This window comes from Bicyclus anynana, chromosome 25 (genome assembly GCF_947172395.1).
Source record: "Bicyclus anynana chromosome 25, ilBicAnyn1.1, whole genome shotgun sequence".
NCBI classification, from domain to species: domain Eukaryota; kingdom Metazoa; phylum Arthropoda; class Insecta; order Lepidoptera; family Nymphalidae; genus Bicyclus; species Bicyclus anynana.
In genome coordinates this window covers 1901589-1927477 of record NC_069107.1, presented here as the reverse complement: position 1 = coordinate 1927477, position 25889 = coordinate 1901589, and the positions used below count along the sequence as shown (strand labels likewise).

General features: G+C 38.8%; 1 protein-coding gene across 3 annotated transcripts in view; it reads right to left on the bottom strand.

The window, feature by feature from the left end:
* LOC112056296 (uncharacterized) overlaps positions 1–25889 on the bottom strand; it is a 70923-nt gene that overhangs the window by 23818 nt on the left and 21216 nt on the right. For all 3 annotated transcript variants that reach the window (XM_052889397.1, XM_052889399.1, XM_052889398.1), the window contains exons 5-18: positions 24337–24468; positions 21855–21998; positions 20994–21078; positions 20342–20444; positions 19591–19693; positions 18738–18910; positions 18206–18316; positions 17882–17991; positions 16909–17066; positions 15625–15713; positions 15172–15315; positions 14670–14834; positions 2055–2154; positions 1268–1368 (exon numbers count right to left, since the gene is read on the bottom strand). In XM_052889397.1, the coding sequence (XP_052745357.1) occupies positions 1268–1368; positions 2055–2154; positions 14670–14834; positions 15172–15315; positions 15625–15713; positions 16909–17066; positions 17882–17991; positions 18206–18316; positions 18738–18910; positions 19591–19693; positions 20342–20444; positions 20994–21078; positions 21855–21998; positions 24337–24468 (1718 nt within the window). The remainder of the gene's footprint in view (positions 1–1267; positions 1369–2054; positions 2155–14669; positions 14835–15171; positions 15316–15624; positions 15714–16908; positions 17067–17881; positions 17992–18205; positions 18317–18737; positions 18911–19590; positions 19694–20341; positions 20445–20993; positions 21079–21854; positions 21999–24336; positions 24469–25889) is intronic.

Sequence of the window (25889 nt, the reverse complement as noted above, 5' to 3'; positions counted from 1 at the left end):
TAACAAATTCTCACAATAATTTTCACTTTACAATGTTTTTTAACTGACTACTGTAAATGTGTAACATAAATCATGCTTATCGACAAGTACAAAAATACATTAACCGGACAATCAAGAAATCCATCACTAAGATATCGTTACACTGTAGATATTTAAAGATAAGTGTATATAACATTTTTGAACAAATAAAAGATGATTTTGACAGATATTGGTTCAATAAGCACTGCGCAGTTTTTTTTAAGTACTCACACTTCTTTAGAACGACAGCCTGTGATTGCCAGCGTAGAAGCATTTGTCAGCGCATGCTGTTATAGTCTGGCAAGTTAGTTGATGACACTCCCATGATATGCGGGCGACGGGGGTAAAGACTGCGCGGGTGTGAAATCGTGCGTGCGGGGAAGTGAGGTGCATCAGTCGTGGGTTTTTCATTCATCGTTATACGCCCCCCCGCCCGCGCGGACCATCGGGAGTGTTACGAACGAAGTTGCCAAACCACCACGTAATACCACGTATACCACGGGTAAGTACAGTAAACAACTAAACAGTTTGGACCGTAGTAGCTTTGGGAAGTATCAGCTTTTAAGGGTATTCTTATAGTTTCCTCGTCATAATATTACAAATCACATCATTGATTACTGTCGCTCAACCCTTCGACAATATCTTTAGCTAATAAAAATTTTAATAAAAAAAATTCAACCGACTTTCAACACAAAATATAACCTAAGCTAAAAAGCAAAAAATAACATCGAACGTATGTGCTACCTTCCGATTAGTTTGAAGGCGGTGCCAATCCAGTTTCGTGTTTTAATTAAAGCCGTTTCTGAAATAACTACAGAAATTTTGTAATTTCAACGTCTCCTCCTTTTTGGAAGTCGGTTAAAAAGGGCGTGATTTTTCACAGATTCTACATCAAAGAATTCTGATGAACACCAGAATATTGTGCTAATTTAGTTTACAAGATTCGAAACATAAATACATACATCTACACTAATATTATAAAGCTGAAAAGTTTGCTTGGAACTCAGGAACTACTGGTCCGATTTTAAAAATTCTTAAAGACTAGAGTAATTAATAGAGTAGACTCTATAGTCAATCCATACTTCCATATCGGTTCTAATACTATAAATAAGAATGTAGGTTTATTTGTCTGTATATCGATTTGGTTGAAATTTGGTATAGAGATAAATTGGACCTTGAAGCAGATGGGTAGTTATCATCCACGAAAAATCCATGGTTCCCACGGGAGCTAGTATATCTGGCTACTCACTGCACAGACGCCAGGTTGGACTGGGAGCCCACGCCGTTGAGCAGGCCAGCCTTCACCTGGTCCGCGGGGCCCGCTTGCTGTTGACTTTGGATTATTTTCACCTGTAACGAAACATATATAAAAATTAACGTTTGTATCTTTTGTCGCCCGCACTATAGCTTGACAAGTTCGTTGATGACACTCCCATGATACGCGTGCGACGGGGGGGGAAACTGCGCGAGTGTGAAATCGTGCGTGCGGGAAAGTGAGGTGCATCAGTCGTGAGTTTATCATTTATCGCTACATGTCCCCCAGCCCGCGCGGACCTTCGGGAGAGTTACGAATGAATTTGCCAAGCTATAGAAAACGCAGTGTTGATCGACACCCCACCAAGATTTTATTTCATTCTTTATAAGTTAGCCCTTGACAACAATCTCACCTGATGGTAAGTGATGATGCAATCTAAGATGGAAGCGGGCTAACTTGTTAGGAGAAGGATGACAATCTATACCCCTTTCGGTTTCTACACGACATTGTACCGAAACGCAAAATCGTCTTTGCCAGTAGGGTGGTAACTAGCCACGGCCCAAGCCTCACACCAGCCAGACCTGGACCAACCATAAGAGAACCTCAATCGGCCCCGCCAAGGATCGAAACCAGGACCCACGTCTTGTACCACGGAGACCTTTCAATCCGCATTGAAGGAAGCTTCACATCCCTCCCTATACTAAACGGAGGGAGTTATAGCCCTACAGTGGGCTATTAAAAAGGCTGATAAATCATATGGTGATGTTTTGGACAAACATACCTGTCTCAACTGCTGTTCCAATAGCAACTGTTGCTGCCTATTTTGCTCGTTTATGATTTCTTGGTTGAACAGCATTTGGGCCTTCTTTTCACTCCTCTCGCTGTAATGAGGAAAAGTTTCATTGTCATTCAAGGCTTCAAGACGTGAGAGATCTTCCGAGAAAGCACTATACTATACGCCGACAAATACTGCTTTGTGCCTGGCATTGACATTACAGGAAAATTAGGATATTTAAATTCCCTCCCATCTTTTAATCTACCTCTGTTTCTTTTGATGTTTCTCGGATACCATTCTGTTATTGGTTTGATCAATTTTTCCTGTTTCTCTCTTATCATATGCAATCAGTTATAACTAAACAAATAACCCCGTATGAAATCATTGAGCCTGACACAGAGGCGTCTCTAGCTCACGTAGCGCCCGGATGCAATCATCACCCTATCGCCCTTTTGTACCTATACAGGGTGCTCGAGTGTTGAGGAATCCACTTATAGGAGCCGAACTGCATATAACTAATAATTTTTTTAACTAAAAAATAAAAACTATTCATATCTTCATACAAAGTAATTCAAATAATTCCGACTATCCATGTAACACACGCCTTTATCTATCTTTGCATTTTACAATACTTAAAACTTGGCTACATCACAATTATAAGGGGCACATTTTAACATCTATTTACAAAAGAAATATTATTTACCCCGAAAATATTAAGTTTAGAGCACATGTTCCTTGAACATTTTAAATTAATTTTCGGTAACGAACATAACCCTAGAGTTATGGGAAATGCTCTCGAGCATCCTGTATAACCCTCAGGTTATATCGGATGCAACGCACCCCCTGTACTACAGGTAAAGACGCCTCTGACAAATGTGAACAGACTATAGTCGGTAGTCTTTAGGGTCAAGTACCATACTTGACCCAAAAGTCGATCTCATGTCAAGACGTTGTTTGAAACTTTTCAATAGCTACGAGACCGTTGACCTCTAGTGTAGGCACATTCCATATGGAATATGGTAGTAAAATCGTGAGCAAGGTTGATAATTCGTCATTAGCATAATTATAACTAAAGCAGTAAAGATGTAATTGTTCGGTTTATGTCGACACGCGAGTTTTATTTTTCCCCGTACAAAGAAAAGATAGAATGATAAGAAATGTATTCTGAATACTCATTTACGGGTATTTGTAATACTAATATAAAAACATTTTCTTTTTTTTGTGATAGTCCTTCTTATTTAAGTTGCTTTTTTCTTTCTTCTGAAAAAACAACTTAACTGTATTTTTAGGTTTAGCAGACTTAGAAGGGATTACAAAAATAAGAAAACTTATGTCGAACAAAGGTTATGATTCACAACATTTGTCAGGACAACTTAATTGACAAACTGTAACCAAAATAAGACCCTAGAACGGCAGAGAATGACCTTGAGTGAAAACACGCACTTGTGAACGATGTGTGTAGGGTTAAAGGCGCCTTTAGACAGATATATAACACTACCCTTTTCTACTCAAATCACTCTCCCCGCATATCCCAAGTAACCCATAAAGAATTACACAACACGAGATGTGGACGGCTCGAACGCCACGAGCACACTGAAGCCGTCTGTACCACAAGTCGTTGCAACGCGGCGATAACATTAGTGATATAATTATTTATGCCTGACTTATTGTTTGTGTTGTGTTCTTAAGGTTATAAGGCCCTTATGAGGGTCTGACAGAATACGTGACGTGGCAAAGTGGCAAAGTCGAGTAACATCAAGTGATACTAGCGATACAAGTGAACAATAGTGAACTTGGCTACGATTTTGGATAACGAATTGCCTACGTTTCGAAGTGTGAATAGATACTCGGAATAATGAGCGGAATAAAGTCTTATTTAAGTAACCAGGTGTTTCATTTCAATCTTCAAACACTAGTTCGTAACAATATCTATCTAAATTAAATCAATATCAAAAGTTCCAGGAGTCTATATCGGAGGGTTCAAACGAAGCTGTAGAGCTAGTGATTGAAGACATGATTCCTCATGATCGTTCGTCGTCGTTAATACCCATATTCGGCTCACTGCTGAGCTCGAGTCTCCTCTCAGAATGAGAGGGGATAGGCCAATAGTCCACTACGCTGGGCCAATCCGGATTGGCAGACTTCACACACGCAGAGAACTAAGAAAATTCTCTGGTAGGCAGGTTTCCTCACGATGTTTTCAACAAAGAAAAACGTTTTGAAACTTGTCCAAAACCACCAAGGTCTAAACTCCATAATTGGGTAGTATACTTACCTATGGTAAGAGCACAGTCTTACGAACTTTCAGTTTCCATAAAATGATGTGTGTCTAGTCTATCACAGGCTCTTCTTCTGATATATCTAATCACAAGCACTACAGAAGCACTATAACATTTATATTTCAGAAGTTCTCAAATCGTATTCAATTCTCTATTTCGATGTAATCGTAAACTTTTAAAAATCTAATTATATAATAGGGAAAGGTCACTCACACACTTTTTTTCATTCTTTACAATAAGCCCTTGACTACAATCTCACCTGATGGTAAGTGATGATGCAAGTTTATGTCAGTGGCTGACATGAGGTTGAAAGCGGGCTAACTTGTTAGGTGTACGATGAAAATCCATACCCCTTTCGGTTTCTACATGACATCGAATCGGAACGCTAAATCGCTTGGCGGTAACTAACCACGACCGAAGCCTCCCACCAATCAAAAACATCACAAAATATCAAAAACCGTTTGACAAAGATACTTTATAGTCAATAGACGTTCGCTTAGAATGGATTTTGCAATAGGGCTGGATTATAGAGATCTAAGGGCGGACGAAACCGCGCGCGTCCGCTAGTTAAGTATAAAAGTAAATTAGGTACACGACCCGGTGCACGCAAGGCAACTGATTGGCATTCGCCGAACGAAAATACTAAGCAGCTCGTCGTTGTCATGGCAACGGCCAAGTTTGTGACGTGAACATTGTATTACAGAATTTTTTATGTTATCTTTATTAATAATAACAAGAGGTAAAGTTTGTGATGGTTGTATGGGATCTCTGGATCTATAGAATCGATTTAAAAAAGTCTTTTACGAATACAAAGTCACGTTATGTGCGAGTTACACTATATTAGCAAGACATCCCAAAGTAACCGCGGTCCAAACTCCATAGTATACCACACTATAGCTTAGCAACTTCGTTAGTAACACTCCCGATGGTCCGCGCGGGACGGGGGGGCGTGTAGCGATGAATGAAAAACCCACGACTGATGCACCTCACATCCCCGCACGCACGATTTCACACTCGCGCAGTCTTTCCCCCCGTCGCCCGCATATCATGGGAGTGTCAACGACGAACTTGCTAGACTATAAGTACTATTCTTTGATAAGAGTATGGGCGTACAATCAGCTTTTATAAAATGAGGATGGTCTGGCTCCTAATATGTTAGATACTACGGCATATTTAAGCAATACAAATATCAGTGTAACTTTTTCCTTAAACCCATAACATAAGTAATTAGTATAGTTAGTAAATAAGGAAATATTTTTGTATATTACGATATATCCGGGTCATATTTATAGGATCCTGTTCCCTCTCACATTACTATATCGTGCCTTTTGCAATGACGTAGTGTGTAGGAACCCTTATAAACGTTTAAGATTAATTAAAACAGTCTAAGTAGGGTCAATTAAAGTAAAAAAATAGATGATCTCATCTAATCATATTAACGTTCTCTAACAAAACTATTATCAGTATTATTTAATTATAACTACCAATGCAATAATAATTTTGATATTTCGACTATTCCTTTGGGATTTCCAAATTTTTTAACTTTGGGATTGGATTCGAGTGGAAATATATAATAACTATGTTTGGATCGTGCCGCGATGCAAGAACCAGCTCATGACTAAGGGCCCTGTATGGGTTGGAAACTAGTCGGGCATACTCCGATCTAATATCACGTGAGTTTTAGCCGTGTTTCATAATCAATTAATGATAACTAAGATTTAAAAAAGATATTAGTTAAGTACTTATAATGTACATAAATTATTAAACTCATGTATTTAACGAATTACCTACTTGAAATTTTAGCAATGTTTGTATATTTATTGAAGATATAATTAAAAACAAACGTAATCCTTACAAATCGTATCACAAATTCACAATCCAAAAAAAAAATATCAATTGAAAATACACAACACCAAAACACGTGTCTATTACTGTGTGATATAAATAAAACTATTTAAAAAGCACGCGATTATAGAAATACATTTATTTAATTAATTATTTATAAACTACATTGTTCGCTAGAACAGCGTTAGTAACAAGTTTGAAACACATGGTAATGTTTAATAATGATTATATAGTCAATATTCATTTTATTTCAATAGGGATGATGACAGGTTTTTAAATTGTATATAAATTAAGAGTATACTAATAGTAAAGCAATTTCGTAAAAGGAACAGGGTATCTGCGATCATTACTTTCGGAGCTACAGGGATTTAAAGAGTCAGATTTGCGGCGCTGCCGCGAATCCCTATAAAACGCCCCATACAAAATGGCTCGGACTAATGACGTCATAGGCAATGTAATGATCGTTAGATTTGTATGCGCGTTCAAACAAAATTACTAATATCTTTGTTATTTGTGCGTTTATGCTTATAGTTCATTTATTAAAAAATTTCACATTTAATGTAAGGAATCTAAAACTGTATGAATTTTCATCTAATTACGATAAAATATTTTTAATAGATTTTGAAATTTTATAATCTCATTTTTTTTGCAAATATCCACACAATCTTTGCTTTTTATGTATAAATTAGTTAACATTGACCCTATTTACCCGAATGTATCATAAAAATCAATATATTCAAACCTAGTCATCATCCCCATTAGGCTTAGTTAACAAGCACTTTCGAAAAGTCAGGTATTAAAAGGATAACTAGCGGACGCCTGCGACTTCGTCCGCGTGGAATTTAGTTTTTCACAAATCCCTCGGGAACCGTGGATTTTTCCGGGATAAAAAGTAGTCTATGTGTTAATCCAGGCTATAATATATTTTAATACCAAATTTCAGCTAATTCGGTTCAGTAGTTGAGGCGTGAAAGAGTAACAAACATTTATATCATCAAAATCATCAGTTTTCGCAAATCTCGGGTTATCATGGATTTTTTCGGGATAAAAAGTAGCCTATGTATTAATCCAGAGTAAAATCTATTTCTATTCCAAATTTCAGCTAAATCGCTTCAGTAGTAGCGGCGTTATAGAGTAACAAACATCCAAACATCCATACAAACTTTCGCGTTTACAATATTAGTAGGAAGTAGGATGGTGATAATAATTAGTCGAAAACTTAAAATTTTATTTACTAGAGTTCCAAACTCGTCTGGTCCGAGAATAATCCCGAATATTTACAATATAAACTTGAATATTTGGCACAGCTGGAATATCAAATGACAGCTGTCAAAATTTCAAAAGTAATAAAAACACACCATTGATAATCTCGTGTCAATCGTACTCGTAAATTTACGATTTGAAGCTGTGACTCATAAATTCAAATAATTTCCGGTCTAGCTAGTCTTTGTTATAAAGAAATGGTAATGAGAAACTAGGAGCCTGTTACGCCGGCCACAGACCTTCAGTTTTGACTACTGACGAACACTATACGCACACAATTTAACAAAACTAAACATGAAGCGCGGATAAGGTACCTCGTACACTAGACGACCACGACCATGGCCATGGCCAGGCCTAAGATGTGCTCCAAGCCATGACAAAGAGACGTGTCAAATGCAAATGTCGACCAATAGCAAGTAGCAATGCGTTTTATGAAATAAATGAATTTTTAACTTTGACATTTTAATATAAATTTATTCTTTTGACAATATGATGTAAATTGATTTTTGATTCATTTATTTTTTATTTGTATTTTTTTTTTCAAATTAATTAATATTGTTCTTCTATTCATTATTTGATTCTTTAGTATTGTATTAAAAGTAATTTCTGGAATGATATAAATGTAACTAATATAATATTTTGCACGCCAATCGGGCGTGATACAGAACAGATTATATTTATTTGTTAAGACCTTGTAAACTGTATCAGCAAATAAAGGATTTGATTTGAAAGCATAGTATAAAGCATTAACTTTGAATAAAAAAAATAAACGTCAAAGAAACTACGTATACAAATATTTAAAAAAAATACTCCTGGGGAACTGAGAACTCTTTTTGAAGTCGGTTAAAACATTCCAATATGAAACACAACGATAAATGAAAATTACAAGTTAGTCCAAACTTTTCGGCACCAATATACGAGAACTTAATTTAAGTTTAATAATTAATTAATAATACCTATTGTTATTAAGAGGAAAACTAAAATCCATGCGGCGGTATGTGATATATCTTTGAATAAAAATAATAAATGACTAAACGAAACGAGGTATACAAATATTAAAAAAAAAAAACTACGCGTGGAACTGATCTTCTTCCTTTTTGAAGTCGGTTAAAAAGTTAAAAAAATATTGAAAACATTGAAAAAGAAATGAAAATTACAAGTTAGTCCAAACTTTTCGGCACCAATATACGAAAACTTAATTTTAATTTAATAATTTTAATTATACCAATTGTTATTAAGAGGAAAACTAAAATCCATGCGGCACTCTACGTGATATATCGCTACGGTTCAAACGCGGCGTACTGACGTTCTGTTATATAGTGACTAATAAAGATATAGCGTCGATCTACCAGCCGATACGTCGAGCAAATCCGCGGCATACATTCTGTTAGGACGACGTTCCACTGCAACTGACCGCTATGCTATATAATATAGCTGCGCAGTGCAAGATATAACTGGGCTATTTGTTATAGTACCTAGGTAAAATAAGTTTTTGATTTTTTATTGTTTTAGTTTTTGTTACTTGTAAATTGTATATGGCTACATTAGTGAATTGGGGATAACCTGTAATGTTAGTGTAAGTTTGTAAATAAATAAATAAAAAAAAACTTTTGTTTTTGTTTGTGTTCTGTAGCGTTGATCTACCAGCCAATACTTTGTGCAAATCTGCGGCATACATTTCTGTTAGGACGACGTTCCTCTCCAACTGATCGCTATGCTTTATACAGGGTGCTAGGGAGTATTACCCATAACGTCCAGGTGTTGACGAGTCCACTTATAGGAGCCGAAATGCATAACTAATATTTTTTTAACTAAAAAATAAAAACTTTTTAGGTTTTCATACAAAGTAATTCAAATAATTCCGACTATCCATGTAACACACGCCTATCCTTGCATTTTAAAATTTTAAAGTTTGTCTACGTCATAATTATAAAGATACGTATAAGGGACACATTTTAAGATCCATTTACAAAAGAATTATTATTTACTCTGAAAATATTAATTTTACAACACATGCTCTTTGGACATTTTTAATTAATTAACCGACTTCAAAAACGAGGAGGTTACAAGTTGACCGGTTTTTTTTTCGGTAAAGGATATATATAACCTCAGAGTTATTGGAAATGCTCCCGAGCAGCATGTGAAAGAAAACTACATAACTTCTAAGCAACTAAAACCCATGTTTGTGTCCTGTAGCGTCGATCTACCAGAAGATACGAGTAGTACGGTGTAATAAGTTATACCGCTATAGCGCAGCTTCAGTGGTGAGCCGTCTTTATCGCGTTCATACCGCACCAAAGCAATTAATTATGCGCAATGAAGCATCAAAAAGAACATTCGGTATAGATGATGTTATAATCATGGGGCAAATATGATAATACACAATTTATTTACTCCACTAATCTATACTAATATTATGAAGAAGTAAGGTGTGTGGTATTGTTGATGGAATCTCTAGATTTACTGAAGCGATTTAATACCACTAGAAAGCCACATTATCTGTGAGTGTTATAGATCTTTTACTCCCATATTTTAACGGGCACGGAACCGCAGAGTGTCAGCTAGTAACTTACATCGCTATAGCGCAGCTTCAGTTGTGAGCCGTCTTTATCGCGTTCATACCGCGTCAGAGCAATTAATTACGCGCAATGAAGCATCAAAATGAACACTCAGATTATGTTGATGTTATGCGCGAGCCGATGGAGCGCGACGTGGTGGGTTTCACGCGTATATTTGCATATCTAAATAATTAAGAGGTATCTTGGGTAATTTAAATTTTAATACTGCACTATATTTTATACTTGCCGACGCACCGCGGTTTCACTCGCGTAGTTCCCGTTTCCGTGAGAATACGGGGATGAAATATAGTCTATGACACTCACAAATAACGTGACTTTTCAAAATCCGTTCAATAGATCCAGAGATTACCAAAAACTTTACCTGTTTATAATTAGCTTAGATACCACTTCTGTTAGAATATTGGGATAAAAATAGCCTGTGCTATTCCAGATTATAATCTATCTCCATGGATGGATGGATTCAATTCCATCCAAATTAGAAAGCCTGTCTGGCTTGATTAATATGAATCGATAATACCAACATTAGTGGACTCAGTCAATTTTCGCTTTGGCTTATTCACATATTAGTTAGATTATGATTCTAGTTGCTTCAAATGGTGTGTAAAAGAAGTAAATAATATATGTTGAAGAATGATGGAAGCTAATGGAAGAAAAAAAATAAATTACTTGAGATTTTTATTATATACTTTTTCTTTAAAATTAGAATGTTACAATTTACCTATTTTAAATAATATATACTAAGAATATAACAAAAGGTTAGAAAAAATTATATTTTAGAATATAATAATTGATGTTTATTGTGTGCAACCATCAAGGCTTACATGATTAGAAACTCGAATTCAGGGTCGCGACTTACAATTTACGAACCTACTACAAGCATTACACAATATTCATATTGTTAACATACATTTATCGTTATCATAAACAACCATCTTATACTGCACTAATAAAACCATCAATGGAAAACAAAAGTTGCAAAATGTTACAATGCTTTATTACGATTTTATATTATTTGATATTATTATTGCATTTATTATTGACTAGCGGACGCCCGCGACTTCGTCCGCGTAAAACCCGGTGTAAACTTTCAACTACTCCTATCCTACCCCTACCCTACCCCTAGCTCTACTCCTACTCTACCCCTACCTTACCCCGTACCCTATCCCTACCCTACCCCTTCTCTACGACGATTCGAAAGTACCACGAAACGTTTTTTAAACCTTTTCATTTTATGGTTCTATCTTTTATAATTTAGGCAGCGTACACAAAATAAGTAACTTTTCTGGTTGATTTTTCACACCTTGTGTCCGAAAAATCCAAATATCTTACGGAATCCTATTTTTTTCCAAAATAAAAATTTAGCCTATGTTACTTGTGGATAATGTAGCTTTCGAATGGTAAAAGAATTTTTAAAATCGGTCCAGTAGTTTTAGAGCCCTATTCATTACAAACAAACAAACAAACATAGAAACAAAGTTTTCCTCTTTATAATATTAGTATAGATATAGACTACTGTGCTTCGTTATTAATAAAACAGTCAAGCTAAAGAACACTCATTTTCAGTAATACGGTATACCATAGACAAGAAAGTCCACGTGCGAAACCTCTAAATTCGAAATAGACCAAACGAAATCTGAATACGAGGGTTGGACACAGAACAGACAACGCTAAAAGCTAACGCTTTTAGCAATAGAAGTAGCAAGGGGGCGTGGCCCGCGTACACCCGGGTGTGCGGAACAATGCAAGCGTGTCCGCGCATGTACTGTCAGTCTTGTTTTGTTCTGTGACAAAATGAATAAATAATATTCATCTCTAAAGTAAGAGTGACATATTTCATTTTTCACTAAATATTAAACAGCCACGCCCCCGGGTACGCTGGTTTCAATATAAAGAATTGACACTTTATAAATCTAGTTACCTCACACATCTGTGCTGTTGGAGGACAAGATGGATTTTAAAAAAAATATTGCAAGTAGGCTGTTTAAAAATTTCCTGGCCAAACCATTATTAATCATTATTAACTATCATTAATGATATTAATTGATTTTGAAACACGGCTAAAACTCACGTGCTATTAGGTCGGAGTATGCCCGACTAGTTTCGAACCCATACGGGGCCCTTAGTCATGAGCTGGTTCTTGCATCGCGGCACGATCCAAACTGCGAAGCGGCTGCGCGACGCGCTGCTGCTCGCATTGCGCGCTGGGAGAGGGGTTGAGTGGTGGGGAATGAAGGTTCCGTTACACTCTCCGACGGTTCATTAATGTCATCTTCATTAGACTCGTCTTCTTGTAAGCAAACCGAACTAACGCTCATCATTAATGATTGTGTGGCCAGGAGTTTTTGAGGCAACCTACTCGCAATGTATTTTTTATTAACATAAAAAATTTGATACAAAACACTTTTCATGTATTTAACAGATGGGTGAAGGTAGTTTTTAATACGGATTTTGGAATAAAAGGTATCTTACAATCACCAAGCATATAAGATTAGCCTAGATAAACGACATTTCTTTGTGTAATACTACTATGTTTCAAGTAAGTTGAGCGAGTCGACCTTGGCCCTTGTTACGGCGTGCGGTAAAGATCACCGGCATGGCGTGCTCGGAATGAATTATCCATCGGATTTACTGTACCCGCGACTTATTTAAATCATCAGGGAGAAACACGCCAACCAGAGCGAAAGCACGCGTATTGATTCAAAATCTAAATATAATTCAACAGAATAAAATTAATCAAGTATACTATTTAAAAGAACAAGTCAGAGACCTCTGCGTTCGCTTTGCGGAGCGTATAGGTCCGAATCCGGTCCGGAGCATGCACCTCCAACTTTTCAGTTATGTGCATTTTAAGAAATTGACAGACTTAGCTTAACCCTTCTCATTCTGAGAGAAGACTCAAGCTCAACAACCTAATATCTATGGGTAAAACTATGGCCAACCATTGCCATATATACGCTCAAAGATCGAAAACGCTCAGTGAGCGGAAAAATAGCTCACAACGCGTTGTGGTCACAGTAAAACATCCACATGGCGAAATTCGTGTTATGGCTATAATGAAAACGCGCACGACGCCTGTTTATGAGAGTGAAATTTAATGTCACTCCTCCTCCTTACCTCCATGATGAGTCCAGCCTTGGCCATGTCGTCCTCGCAGTCGTCGTTCACTATGTCGAACTCTACTGGATCACCTAATCTCTATACACCAACTCACCGGTTGAGACTGATGAGCTGCGACTTGAGTAGCTTGAACACTATCCGCGCGTCCTCCTCCATGATGAGTCCAGCCTTGGCCATGTCGGTCGCAACCTCCTCGCAGTCATCGTTCACTATGTCGAACTCTACTGGATCACCTAATCTCTATACACCAACTCACCGGTTGAGACTGATGAGCTGCGACTTGAGTAGCTTGAACACTATCCGCGCGTCCTCCTCCATGATGAGTCCAGCCTTGGCCATGTCGGTCGCAACCTCCTCGCAGTCATCGTTCACTATGTCGAACTCTACTGGATCACCTAATCTCTATACACCAACTCACCGGTTGAGACTGATGAGCTGCGACTTGAGTAGCTTGAACACTATCCGCGCGTCCTCCTCCATGATGAGTCCAGCCTTGGCCATGTCGGTCGCAACCTCCTCGCAGTCATCGTTCACTATGTCGAACTCTACTGGATCACCTAATCTCTATACACCAACTCACCGGTTGAGACTGATGAGCTGCGACTTGAGTAGCTTGAACACTATCCGCGCGTCCTCCTCCATGATGAGTCCAGCCTTGGCCATGTCGGTCGCAACCTCCTCGCAGTCATCGTTCACTATGTCGAACTCTACTGGATCACCTAATCTCTATACACCAACTCACCGGTTGAGACTTGAGTAGCTTGAACACTATCCGCGCGTCCTCCTCCATGATGAGTCCAGCCTTGGCCATGTCGTTCGCAACCTCCTCGCAGTCATCGTTCACTATGTCGAACTCTACTGGATCACCTAATCTCTATACACCAACTCACCGGTTGAGACTGATGAGCTGTGACTTCAGTAGCTTGAACACTATCCGCGCGTCCTCCTCCATGATGAGTCCAGCCTTGGCCATGTCGTTCGCAACCTCCTCGCAGTCATCGTTCACTATGTCGAACTCTACTGGATCACCTAATCTCTATACACCAACTCACCGGTTGAGACTGATGAGCTGTGACTTCAGTAGCTTGAACACTATCCGCGCGTCCTCCTCCATGATGAGTCCAGCCTTGGCCATGTCGTTCGCAACCTCCTCGCAGTCATCGTTCACTATGTCGAACTCTACTGGATCACCTAATCTCTATACACCAACTCACCGGTTGAGACTGATGAGCTGTGACTTCAGTAGCTTGAACACTATCCGCGCGTCCTCCTCCATGATGAGTCCAGCCTTGGCCATGTCGTTCGCAACCTCCTCGCAGTCATCGTTCACTATGTCGAACTCTACTGGATCACCTAATCTCTATACACCAACTCACCGATTGAGACTGATGAGCTGTGACTTGAGTAGCTTGAACACTATCCGCGCGTCCTCCTCCATGATGAGTCCAGCCTTGGCCATGTCGTTCGCAACCTCCTCGCAGTCATCGTTCACTATGTCGAACTCTACTGGATCACCTAATCTCTATACACCAACTCACCGGTTGAGACTGATGAGCTGTGACTTGAGTAGCTTGAACACTATCCGCGCGTCCTCCTCCATGATGAGTCCAGCCTTGGCCATGTCGTTCGCAACCTCCTCGCAGTCATCGTTCACTATGTCGAACTCGAACTGGATCGCCTCGTTCTCTTTGTGGGTGTATGACCTTGATAAAAAAAAGTTCCCGTTAGAATCAATTCCTATGTTCGACCAGTATATCCTGCAGGCCTAGCATGCGTCAGCGACACATCTTGTGAACAGAAAAAGACAAATATCGACCAATACCAAAGCAGCATAGTTATCCCAGTCTTATGACTGTGACAACAAAGTGGTTAGCATAATGAGAAAGAGTGAAGAGGTATTTCCGGTTGCGAAACTATTGTATTTTATTATAGCCGCTGGTGTAGGCAAAATAATGTACGTTTCAACTTCTACTATTGAGTTTTTTAAGTTTTATGCAGATAAATTATGATAGATTGTTTCAAAAAGTAAATAAGTGATACCTTTTCTTAGGGTCGATGATCTTCAGGCGGAACTGTATCTTGGTGATGTCGGAGGAGGTGACGAGGTCGCGGCCGACGATCTCGAGCCGCAGCCCGATGTCCTCGCCGAAGAACTCGTGGTTCAGCAGATCCTTCACTTTTGGCCTAGTTCATTCAAACACCATCAATATTTGAAAAAAAGAAGAATATTTGCCTTAAATATTTTCAGTATGACTAATCTATGCTATTATTATTTAAAAAAAAAAAGTTTTATTTGTTTGTTTGCATCAAACTACTGAATCGAATTCTTTCACTGTTGGAAAGCTACTTAAAGCTACCTCGGATGCTATAGGATACATTTTATACAATATTCCTACGGAAACTGGAACTACGCAGATGAACCTGCGTGGCGTCTGCTAGTAAATTAGTATTTCAGTTTTCCCTCAAATTAGTCGTAAATTAAACTAAGTATACCTGTCAGCTTTATTGAGTCTTATGCAGGAGTCAATGATGTCCCGCACCTCCGGTATCGACACCTTCTCTATACTCTGCGGCTTCACGCCCTAGAAGACGACATACGCAATTAATACTTAGAATAAATTGAAATTTTTTGACTTTTGTTTCTTTATTTTTAACAATGTGTTAATTGTACCAATATCAATTGTATCACACAATACATCTTTAGTTTTCGATTACAATCGAACAAATTCGATCAATCAATTCAATCGATTCGGAAAGGCTATTTTCAGTTGTATCCGTCCGTGCATACGTGTATCGGCGCGAGTGAGTCATTCGATAGGTCGGCTCGTGTCGTCATGAGCCGAGATAGTACGAAATGGTCTAAAGTACCACCTTTAATAATGCCACAGCACAGGTCTGCAGCATTTCGTGGCAGTTTTAAATATCTTGCCACAAAATGTTGGAACAACATCCCCCCACCTATTCGGGAGGTAAAATCTAAATTTACTTTTAAGAAAATTTTTCGATTGTATTTGTTAGATTGCCAAAAAGCAGACTGTGGCAATTATTAATTATTAATTAATAATAAACAATAAATTCTATATATTTTTTTCCTTTTTTTTTAAATTTTTCTTTTCTTTTGTGTTTGCTAGCTATTGTGATTAAATTTTTTTTTTTTTTGTTCTTCTGAGATTACACTACTGTATTTTTAAACTGTATTTTGTTTTATTTTATTAGTTATATAATTATTTTGTGTTCTGTTCTTCCCTCCTAAGGGTCTGACAGAATACCAGCGTTGTGGGTACTGATGTACTCACAACAAATTTTAGCTGAGTCAGGTCCATTTTTTTGGCACAACATATTTTCTATATATATATGTATTAGTTTTAAGTTATTATTACGATGTAAATGTATTAGTTTTAAGTTATTATGTAGTTATGTGTTGTGTTAACAAATAAATGATTTCTATTCTATTCTATTCTATTCTAAATGTTCCGTGAGTTAAGTGGAGAGTAGTGGTAAACCGCACGGGCGGCCTAGTTCTAACTCATTCTTGTCGTGACGTTCTATCCATCCACACCTTTGGTTGGATAATCCTTCATGGATAAGTTTGATAAAAGCGGGGAGAATGACTTGAATGGTTTCCACTAGTCTTTAACCCTACATCCTTCGGTCACAAGTCCGGGTCTTGTTTGTACACATTGACTGACGAACACGTCCACCGACAGGTCTTGCCAGCCTTGGTCAAGGTGCCTACAATGCCACAAGTGCAGGCACGCAAGCACACACTGCACTCACCGAGACGACCTTCTTGTAGATCTGCGCGGGCCCGCTGCACTCGCTGTAGGGGTACTCGCCGGTGGCCATCTCCAGCATGCACATGCCGAACGCGTACACGTCCACCGACTCGTCGTAGTGCTCTTCGTACATCTCGGGCGCCATGAACTCTGGCGTGCCTGAAATCGCAACATTCTATACAACTACCACTAAAATGGATTAAGGGTGGCCGCTCACTGACAATTTTTAGTTGACCGATAGTTGGACGACTTTTAAATTGTACGTGATTTAGTAGCAACGATTTAGTTGGACAGATGTACAGGCCAACTAAAAGTTGTAAGTGAGCGGGGATCTCTAAGACTTAGATGCGATGCGACGAAAGACGAAAGCCATATTTTCAATTCTATCGATATCGGTCGAAGTATGTCTTTCTCATAAGTAATAAGGACATATAGAGAATTTAAGATCAAGACTCACGCATTGAATACTACTAAACATTATGATAGAGGTTGAAAATGTAAAGGTGTGTAGAGTTAAAAGCTAGGCTCTCTTAGATCTGTTAACTTTTTGACAATCCGCATTCTCATTGGCTTTCATCATCATTATTATCAACTCTTATTTGGCTCACTGCTAAGCACGAGTCTCCTCTCAGAATGAGAGGAGCTAGGCCAATAGTCCACCACGCTGGCCTAATGTAGATTGGCAGACTTCACACACATAAAGAATTAAGAAAATTCTCTGGTATGCAGGTTTCCTCACGACATTTTTCCTACACCGTTTGAGACATTTACATTTCTCATAGGCCTTACTTTACATGAAAATGTTTTGATGACATTTAATTTGCTTAAAAAATTTGTTTCTTCTTCATATAGTAGTCATCGTTTCTAATGTCATGTAATCTTGTTGTTGATAATAAAACTAACTTTTATATTTTGTGTAGAACTAAAATTAGAATTGGAGGCTGTTCCAAGCATTTTACATGATTCTTACATACCAATAACAGACTTGGCGAAGCTCCTGTTCTTGAGCGTGGCGAGCCCCAGGTCTCCGATCTTAACGCTGCCCGTCGTGCCCGTTATGAAGATGTTGTCGCATTTCAGATCTCTATGAAACAACAAGCATCATCATCATCATCATGTAGGCTTATTTTCCAAGCAAAACATTATTTCGGAAAACAGATTCGACTACAGATTCGACTGAGAAGTAATTATTATAATTATTAGCCTAAATATTATTATCAACCTCAAAATACTTAAAGGTGTTTTATTGTTAGGCATATTACTTGTTCAGTCAACTAAGGCTGCTTAAAATACCTTACCTATGAATGATGGGAGGAGTTCTGGAGTGCAGAAAGTTCAGCCCCTTGAGGATCTGCCGACACCACGACTTGAGCACCTTGGGGTTGATGCGCTTGAAGCGACGCAGATATCTGCAACCAAGTTGTATTCAGGTGGTGGTGGTCTCCATTACAGGTGGTATTAACATTCATTATTTATATTATTGTAGAGGGGAGGTATCAGTGTTGGTATAAGAGGGTATTAGATGACTTGAGCTCAGTTGTTTGTTAGGCAGCATAGACACCGTCACGCTGCCAGTCGCGTTAGCGATTTTGTGCAATAATGTTTTGTGTTGTAAATATTTTTTAGTGTAAGCGTGAAGAACATGCCCGGAAGGTTAGTGTTGATGCATTCTAAAGGGTTACCTTAAACCTACTCTCAAGGTCACAAGTCCTGGGACCTGCTCGAGGTGTTTCCTCTACCACAAAATAATGGCACAATCACTGTCGCAGCTACCCGTCACGTTACACTTACTCCTAGGGATTTAACAGTAATCTTAGGAGTTTCACTCACGTTTTAAGCGTGCCAGAGACCATGAGCTCAGTGATGAGGACAATGTTCTTCTTCTTGGCCACAGTGCCCTCCCAGTAGTTGTAGAAACGCACGATATTGGGATGCTGCAGTTTCTTCAGCATGTCGGCTTCTTCCCTGAAGCGTAACCTCTCCGTTTTGTTCAGCTTTTTCTCCTGCGAGCAAGATTTTGCTTTGTTATATTTTTTATTATTTTATTATTATAGAACACCAATTTTAATGAGTATAGAATAATGCCCGTTCCCAATAACCTGTCTATCACGATATATTTGACATTGTCCCAATATATTACTGAACAATGAGCAATCTTACTTACTAGTGTCTTGTATACCGTTGAGAGGGAGTATCATTAAATCTCATACAAAAATGCCTTATATATGTCCCAATATTTTTTTCACAGTTTCTTTAATAACAACAACGCTAACGTTAACCTGAGTTGTGAATCCAACAAAAAACAGCGATAAACGCTATGGATAAGCCCGCTAACCCGCATAGGAACAGTGTGTTGGGCTCAGACTAATTATAGAGGGACCAGTATCGCATCCAAATTCACGCACAAAATTGTCTGTCATTTTCCGAAAAAAAAACAAGCTTAGATTTGGTATCTTATAAACTAGCGGTTTTTGCCCGTTTATAACACCGTTCAACTACACAAAAAGGTATTTTTACGGAGCTCTTTAACCGATGAACACGATTACTACTATGAAACATTGATACTATAGAGTTTTTATAATCGCATTAGATCATTGATCACATACTTTGACAGAAAAGTAATGTCTAGCGAGGCATGTCTTATATAATAATTGGTCTGAGGGTAAAAAAAACAACAAATTACCAGCAACTCGCACCAAGCCACGGCGACTCCGGTCTGAGTGTCGAGACCGTGGTACACAGTTTTGAACGAGCCACGACCGACCTCTTTGTCGTACTTGAAAAACCTGTAAAGACAAAGTATGATATATATAATATGTTATCCATAGTAATATTATTAAGAGATAAAATTAATGAGGTTGTTGGGGGTAATCTTTGAATCTACTTGAGTCTCAGACCAATTGCCTTTGGACTTGTATAGCACTCTAATTCACCAACAAAATTGTCTGTCGTTTTTTGAAGGGGATTAATTTAACACCAATAAATATATTTTGTGTCCTTACACTACACACAACTATTAATTTAAATCGTACTTTTAACACAATGAAACATCAATTCTATATATGCACTTTCTAAGAGCACATTAGATCATGATCATATACTTTTGACAGAGGGGTAACGTCTAGTGAGGCAATTTGTGCAGGTCCTAAGGTCTGAGACTTATGTAGACAGTATCGGAGTTGAAATCGCTCTCACTTTCGTTGCGTTGGGAGAAAAGAGACAGCGATATTTTAACGATACACACGATTCTGCCGCTGTTAGACGACAGTAATTTCTCTCCACTTACGAGATATCTCTATAAATTACAAAATCAAATAACTCATGAATTCAAAGTCTTCTGGGTTTATAAGATCTTTTTACACTTTCAAAAAAAAATGTCATATCAAAACCGCTATATCTAAAAGCGTAATTTCGAATTTAAAGAACAACAATACCTTCCACAGGGCGACACTCCAATGGGTTCTTCCTCGTCTTCGTTGTCGATCTTCTCCTTGTCTTTATCCTCTAGCTTCTCCAGTTCGAACCGATCGTACACGCCTGCAACATACATACATGCATTGCTATTTTATATACGCTGAGAAATTCAAATATAGACTCTGCATCATAATATAATATCTGAATAACAAAAGGGATTTATAAGAGGGTGTATGAAAATTTGGATTGGGAAGGTCAAAGCAAAAGTTTCTGTGCCAAATCTAGGACATTATCAATAAAGGACAGGTCAAAAGTGCCCTAATCTGACGAACTTGTATTGCTGAGTGTGGAAGAAGAGGGGGAGATATCCAAGGATCTTAGAGAACGTGGTCTTCGCTTAATGAGGTGTGTTGATAATATGTAAAATGTACATGTATTAATTAATCCAAATCTCAAAATCAAATCAAAATAATAAAATTGCAAAACAAATGTGTCATTTTGTTTGCCGCTCAGTTCGTCGATAGTGACTCATCCCACCAAATTAATCATGGAATTTGTGTGAAACTAATTTCAGTACAATCATGAATTTATGGATAACCCGCAGACGAAAAGAGTCTAACGAAAGAAAGAGGAAGAGGAGAAGTCAGTTTCTATAAAAACTCCATTTCTCACCATTCTGCGGTTTCTGCTCCTGCTCTTCTGCAGTATCAGTGGGAGCGTGTGGAAGACCCTTCTCAGTCGCCTCTATGTTCTCTTCCTGTAGCACATTATTAAAAAAAATTACAAAAAAATATATAGAAAAGCTCGCGTGATTTATGTCATGATATGCTCATTTAGTTTTGCACACATAGGGTTCTTGGTCATAAGGTGGTCCACAAAATGCTGCGGAAACAAAATATTTGGTTTGTCTCTTTTACACCGCAAATTTAACAGCCGATGGACGTCCACTGCTGGACATAGCCTATTACATTGTATCTTTTGGACTTCCAAACACAACAAGCCAGCATCCATCGAATCCCTGCAAACCGCTTGATGTCCTCGGTCCACCTAGTGAGGGTCGACCAACTGCGCTTTCCGGTAGGTCGCCATTCCAGCACCTTGGGACTCAGACTAATTGCATAAGGACCTGCCTCGCTAGACGACCTTTTTTATCAAAGTGTATGATCAACGATCTAATGCGATTATAAAAACTGTCTCTATAGAATAGATGCTTCATAGTTGCAATCGTGTTTATCGGTTACAGAGCTTGGTGAAAATATCTTTTTGTGTAGTTAAATGGTATAAAAAAAACTATCAACAAGTTCTAGTTGAAACTCCTGCAAATATACCAAATCTACGCTAATTTTCCTCAGAAAATGACAGATTTTATTTTTGTGACTTTGGGTACAATACTACTTAGTCCTTATGTAGTTAGTCCGAGACTTAGGACCCTAACTTCAGACTCTTCGTGCTCTCATTCCAACTTCGCTACAGTAAATGAGTATGTTCTAGTTGTTTTTCTGTGTCAGTGTTTTGTCTTTAACTCCAACTCACCAGATCCTGTTCGGAGATGAAGGCGTCGTCCTCGAGGCGCGCGACCAGCTTGTTCCCGCTGTCGTCCAGCTCGGGGTCGCAGATGGCGCCCTGGCCAGAGCTGCGGCGCCGGTAGCCGCCCACGCCCACTACTGGTTGGCTGGCCTGCAATATGTCGCATTTTTATTACCATTAAAATAAAAATTCATTTATTTCAAGAAGGATTAGTTTACAAGCACTTTTGAAACTAAGGTTATGTAATGGTGACAAGTAAAATCGAAACCTCAAAATTAAAGTTACGAGAAGACCCCACAACAAAGTCAGCCAGGGTTTCATTACACATTATCATAAGATGTTTTAAGACAATGTGCATTGACGTTATCGGTGATTGTAGAAATCGCATAGACGCGGCAGATTCAAAGGCGCGCCATATATTTACGAAGCGAGGTTTTGTATAATTTCCCACAAAATTAGTTGGTCTTACCCTTGATTCGAAGTATCCAGTTTAAAGTATGGCTAATTAACAATCTATTATTATAAAGAGGTAAAGTTTGTGTTGTAGAGGAGGTAAGGTTTGTGAGGTTGTAGGAGGTAATCTCTAGATCTACTGAACAAAATTTAGAAACCTTTGCACTAAAAGAAAGCTACATCTTCACCGAGCAAAATAGATTACATTTTATCCCCGTATTCGGGTACGGGAACTTCTTGGGTGATGATGAAACAGTCTTGTATTCATACACAAACGAGAAGCTCATATTGTTTTGTTTACAAACTTATCTGAGGTGCAAAAAAAACCGCAAGATATTTCGCAAATACAATAATTTATTTGTAATCGTTTCACGGCACTTGAAGACTCGAGCCGCTCGGTGTTGGAATCCGTCAATATTATGTTTTTTTTTTTGACTGATTGTTTTAAACAGACATAAGTACCTTGATTTGCTGTAATGATTTTTCGAGGGTCGATTGGTACTTGTGTTGTTATATCAAGATTGTTTTGTGAATTTGGGTTAAGGCTGTCTGTTACGGTCGAACAACGAACCCTTTGCATTATTTTTTATCTTGATGTTAGAAGTGAAAGGTATTTCCAGTTTTCTGTATTATTGTCTATACTTACCTTTTCTTCATTCATAATATACTCTTCACAGCATGTTTTACAAATTATTTTTTAGCTTGGCAAGTTTGTTAATGACACTCCCATAATATGCGGGGACGGGGGGAAAGGAATGCGCGGATGTAAAGTCGTGCGGGGCATTGCTACCGTCCCGGCCCGCGCGGACCATCGGGAGTGTTACGAACCAATTTGCCAAGCTATAATAGCTGACGAAAGAGGAAAATGATCCGTCTGGTTCTGATCTCTCCCTTCCCCCTTTCTAGAGGTCTTGGTGTAGACGCCGCAAACTTTGAAAATTGAGCAGGCAACTTTATGGTGCGCGCGTCGCCGCCGCCATTTTCGTTTTTGTCTGTTTTCTATTGCTTTGCTGACCGCGGTAGCAAAAACCTGATCAATTCCCGTGGGAGACGGAGGTTTGCCCATACACTTGGTACGAAAGACGAAATAGTTTAGAAACAAGGTAGCGGACCAACCCTGTCCCCTGACGTTACTGACTTTAATGTAAAAAAACTAAACTAAACAAGATTACGGCCAAGCTTTAACAGATCGCGACAAATCGTTACAAAGAATATGGCGTACTGTAACCCTAGGATCTACGTCTTGTCGTGACAAAAGAAATACTTATTATCGATCAATGTGTCTATTTCTCTTCACGAGAAATGTCGTTAGTCACATGCTAGGCGTAATTGTCGACCCTGCACTGGGACAGTGTCTCGTACAATATTTGGATCCGACGGCGTTCGCAACCCCGCGTTGGGGTGATTCTGGTCAGTCAGTGGGGTCATCTCCTCTCGAGAGTGTCAGGTGGGGATACGGGCCTCGAGGCTTGGCCTCCTTGCCCGAGTAAGACGCAGGGGAACTTGCTCTCCCGGTGATTTCTTCCAGCCTCTTTCGAGGCTGAGGCATCTTTGGCCTATGAGTCGTTTATGTTTATGTGATGGACCTGCCAATGCATAACTTTAAGCAATGTGATAAAAAAACATTTACTTAGTCGATATTACTACACCATTGATGAGTTCCTAAATGATAAATGTGCTTGGAGGCGATTGGATCAGCTTCCACCTTCACACAGGAAAGACTAAAAAACTATAAGAAAATGTAATGTTGTCATCAACTGTAAACTTAAGTTTCTTGGCGGTTCTTCTCAGCAGAACCTGCCTTCCGAACCAGTGGTGGAATCTTTACAAATAGTCAACTGACGTTTCAAAAGTGCTTGTAAACAGAGCCTGCTTGAAATAAATGGATTTTGCTTTTTATTCAGTCTGATCAGTGCTCCTTCACTGACTGCGACTCCTCGCTATCCAGAGCTGGGGCGGAGCTCAGTATGATCTGATCCTGGGCCTACAAGCCCTAAACGTTTCTCATTTTCAGAAACAAGAAGGCTGTACTCACGACACTGGTGGTGAGCGAGTTGAGCATGTCGAAGGTGTTGCTCTGCTGCGTGTGGATGATGGCCAGCGCGTTGTAGGGCCGCGGGCCCAACACCGGTGTCTTTATCACACCCACCTCGCCTCCCATCACCACCTGGCGAAGTATCACACATTCTATAAGTCATCAATATTATTAAATCTTAATATATAAATGCGAAAGGTCATTCATCACGAAATCTCGAAAACCGCTTGATGTACAAAGCTGAAATTTAGCAGGAAGGTAGTTTATAGTTAGTAGGTAGACTAAGAACGGATTTTGCGATAGGGTCGGATTAAAGAGGTCTGAGGGCGGCCGAAGTCGCGGGCGCCGCTAGTTATCTAAATAGGCATTCATTTACACAGCCATGCCATTGTATTGCGCCTTGCCAGATGTACTTGCCTTAAGTCTATTATTGAGCACTCATCATAATCATCATTAACAAACCATATTTGGCTCACTATTGAGTATTTTATATATTGATATCACTATTGAGTACAAGTCTCCCCTCAGAATGAGAGGGGTCAGGCCTGGTGGATTACACCACGCTGGCTCAATGCGGATTGGCAGACTTTACACACGTAGAGAATTAAGATAATTCTCGGGTATGCAGGTTACGTGGAAGAAGTACATGTTTATTCTACCCATACCTACCTCTGACGGTTTCCACGCGGCATCGTAGCGAAACGCTAAACCACTGAGCCTTGCCGGTAGTTACGTCTTTGCCGGTAGGGGGGTAACTAGGTTTTTACCCCCCTAACTTTCCTTTAAGGTTTGATGCTTATTACTCGACAAATATGTCATTTTGCCTTCACGACATATAACCCGTGCGCATTTACTTGGTTACCAAACATATCCATACAAATATCATCAGACCAGTTGTCAAGTGAAACCGCACGAGCTGTATAGCTGTAAGGTACTATACCTTGCCACGACATACCGTTAAGACAAAAAACGCTAAAATGATTACACAATATTCTACAATTATCTATATATATATATATATATATATATATATATTATTATTATTATATATATATACATATATATATATATTTATAATTATCTATTACTAAGGTAAAAAGAAGTATGACCATTTTATAACTTAGTAGAGCATAAGTTATAGATTTTACACTTTCATGGTGTAAAAGTTAATAAATCTCAGCGTTATCGTTTACCACATACTTATCAGATGCCGAGGTCTTTACTTTCACATTTTATTGCCAATAAAACGTTTAAAGTAGGTACTCGATCTATAGGAACACCCCTCCTAGCCAAGTGGAACGTCGATTCTCTTTCTACGATCGCTAACGCTTCGAAAACTAGAATATTTAATATATCTTGTTTCTAAATAATGACCAATATTTCCATTCCCCTCCAACTAGTCGGGATAGACTGTATTAGGAGTGGGTACGGGAATAGACCAACGGGGCGGGGATCGAACCACCACCCTCAGTGATTAGTTCGACCGCTCTTACCGTTAGCTATTGAGGCTTAATTATTATCATTGTAGTAATCGATCTCCTATTAAAAAGTGG